Source organism: Aphanomyces invadans, assembly GCF_000520115.1.
Source record: "Aphanomyces invadans strain NJM9701 unplaced genomic scaffold supercont1.218, whole genome shotgun sequence".
NCBI classification, from domain to species: Eukaryota; Oomycota; class Saprolegniomycetes; order Saprolegniales; family Verrucalvaceae; genus Aphanomyces; species Aphanomyces invadans.
This window is the reverse complement of record NW_008580363.1, coordinates 25,053-26,094: the sequence shown is the minus strand read 5'-3', so window position 1 is coordinate 26,094 and position 1,042 is coordinate 25,053. Positions and strand designations below refer to the sequence as shown.

General features: G+C 51.2%; 1 protein-coding gene across 1 annotated transcript; it reads right to left on the bottom strand.

The window, feature by feature from the left end:
• Positions 1–221: 221 nt before the first annotated feature.
• Positions 222–704, bottom strand: H310_15204 (hypothetical protein; the record flags this gene model as incomplete). Its single annotated transcript, XM_008883189.1, has 3 exons — positions 222–290; positions 394–463; positions 520–704. The coding sequence occupies 3 exons, from the start codon at positions 702–704 to the stop codon at positions 222–224; spliced, it is 324 nt and encodes a 107-aa protein (XP_008881411.1).
• Between the last annotated feature and the right edge of the window lie 338 nt (positions 705–1,042).

The following is a 1,042-nucleotide window of genomic DNA, read 5'->3' as shown; positions in this document are numbered from 1 at the left end:
CTATAAGATTTTATGCGTATTGAAAGTCACAGAAATTGTTCACAGCCAATTATTCACGATTATTAACGTCCAAATTCGACAATCTGCCACTGAACGCAGTAAGTTCGTCGTCTATGATGCCAGTTCGAGCCCAACGGTTCGTCACAGTGAACTGCGTCAAACCGCCACGCTTCCTTGGTCCACTACATTGCAACATCAAGAGGTGCTTCTTGCAACCAGTCTTATCGACGAGCAACAACCTCGTTGATTTGCTCCAACGCATTTTGAAACTGGCGCTGCTTGTACTTGGCCTAGAAACGGCGATGATTCCAGCGTCTAGGGGCTGCAGATAGGCTGCGGTATTTGGTGGCAGCTTGTTGACAGGATGTTAGAGAGGGATGTGGTCTCGAACACCAGGTGCGGCGGGGCACTGTCGACAAGCATAGGACTTGTCGTCCCTGTTTTGCCATTTTGACGTCCATGGCTTCCAGGTACGAGTTGAAAATGTCCGAGTTTATCCACCCCTTCTTACTCGCGTACTAATCAAACCCAATCTCCGCCGGCGTTTGACCGCCAAAACAATTAAGTTTTGCTGCCGTGCCGATGAACGAGTGGTGGGTTGTGTGGATGCCGGCTGCGTTCGTGGTGAACGCCATCGTGATGCGTTTCTTTGCCTTCTTCGACCCAGGCATCCATTTGCGCGTAATGGACCGATGAGGTGACATCCAGTAAATATCGAGATTTCGTCCATGTTGCGATCATTCTTACTGGAGTAACAGGCGGTCATACTTTGGACCTGCCCTAGGAGAAGCGTACGTTTGTTTCGACACCGACTTCTCCGCAGATCGTTTGAGCCTGCTGCCTGATGAGGTCACCAGTGATGCACACACCGAGCTATTCGCAGCGTATAGCCCACTCCACGATCCTTACTTCGACCTCCGGCAGCGCGACCCGTTGTTCGTTCGTGCGCTTGGCCTTGTCGGCACGCAGTCTCGGTGTGTTGCAGTTCTTGATAACGTGCGCAACAGTTGACCCTGATGGAGTTGACGCGAGATCAAATGTT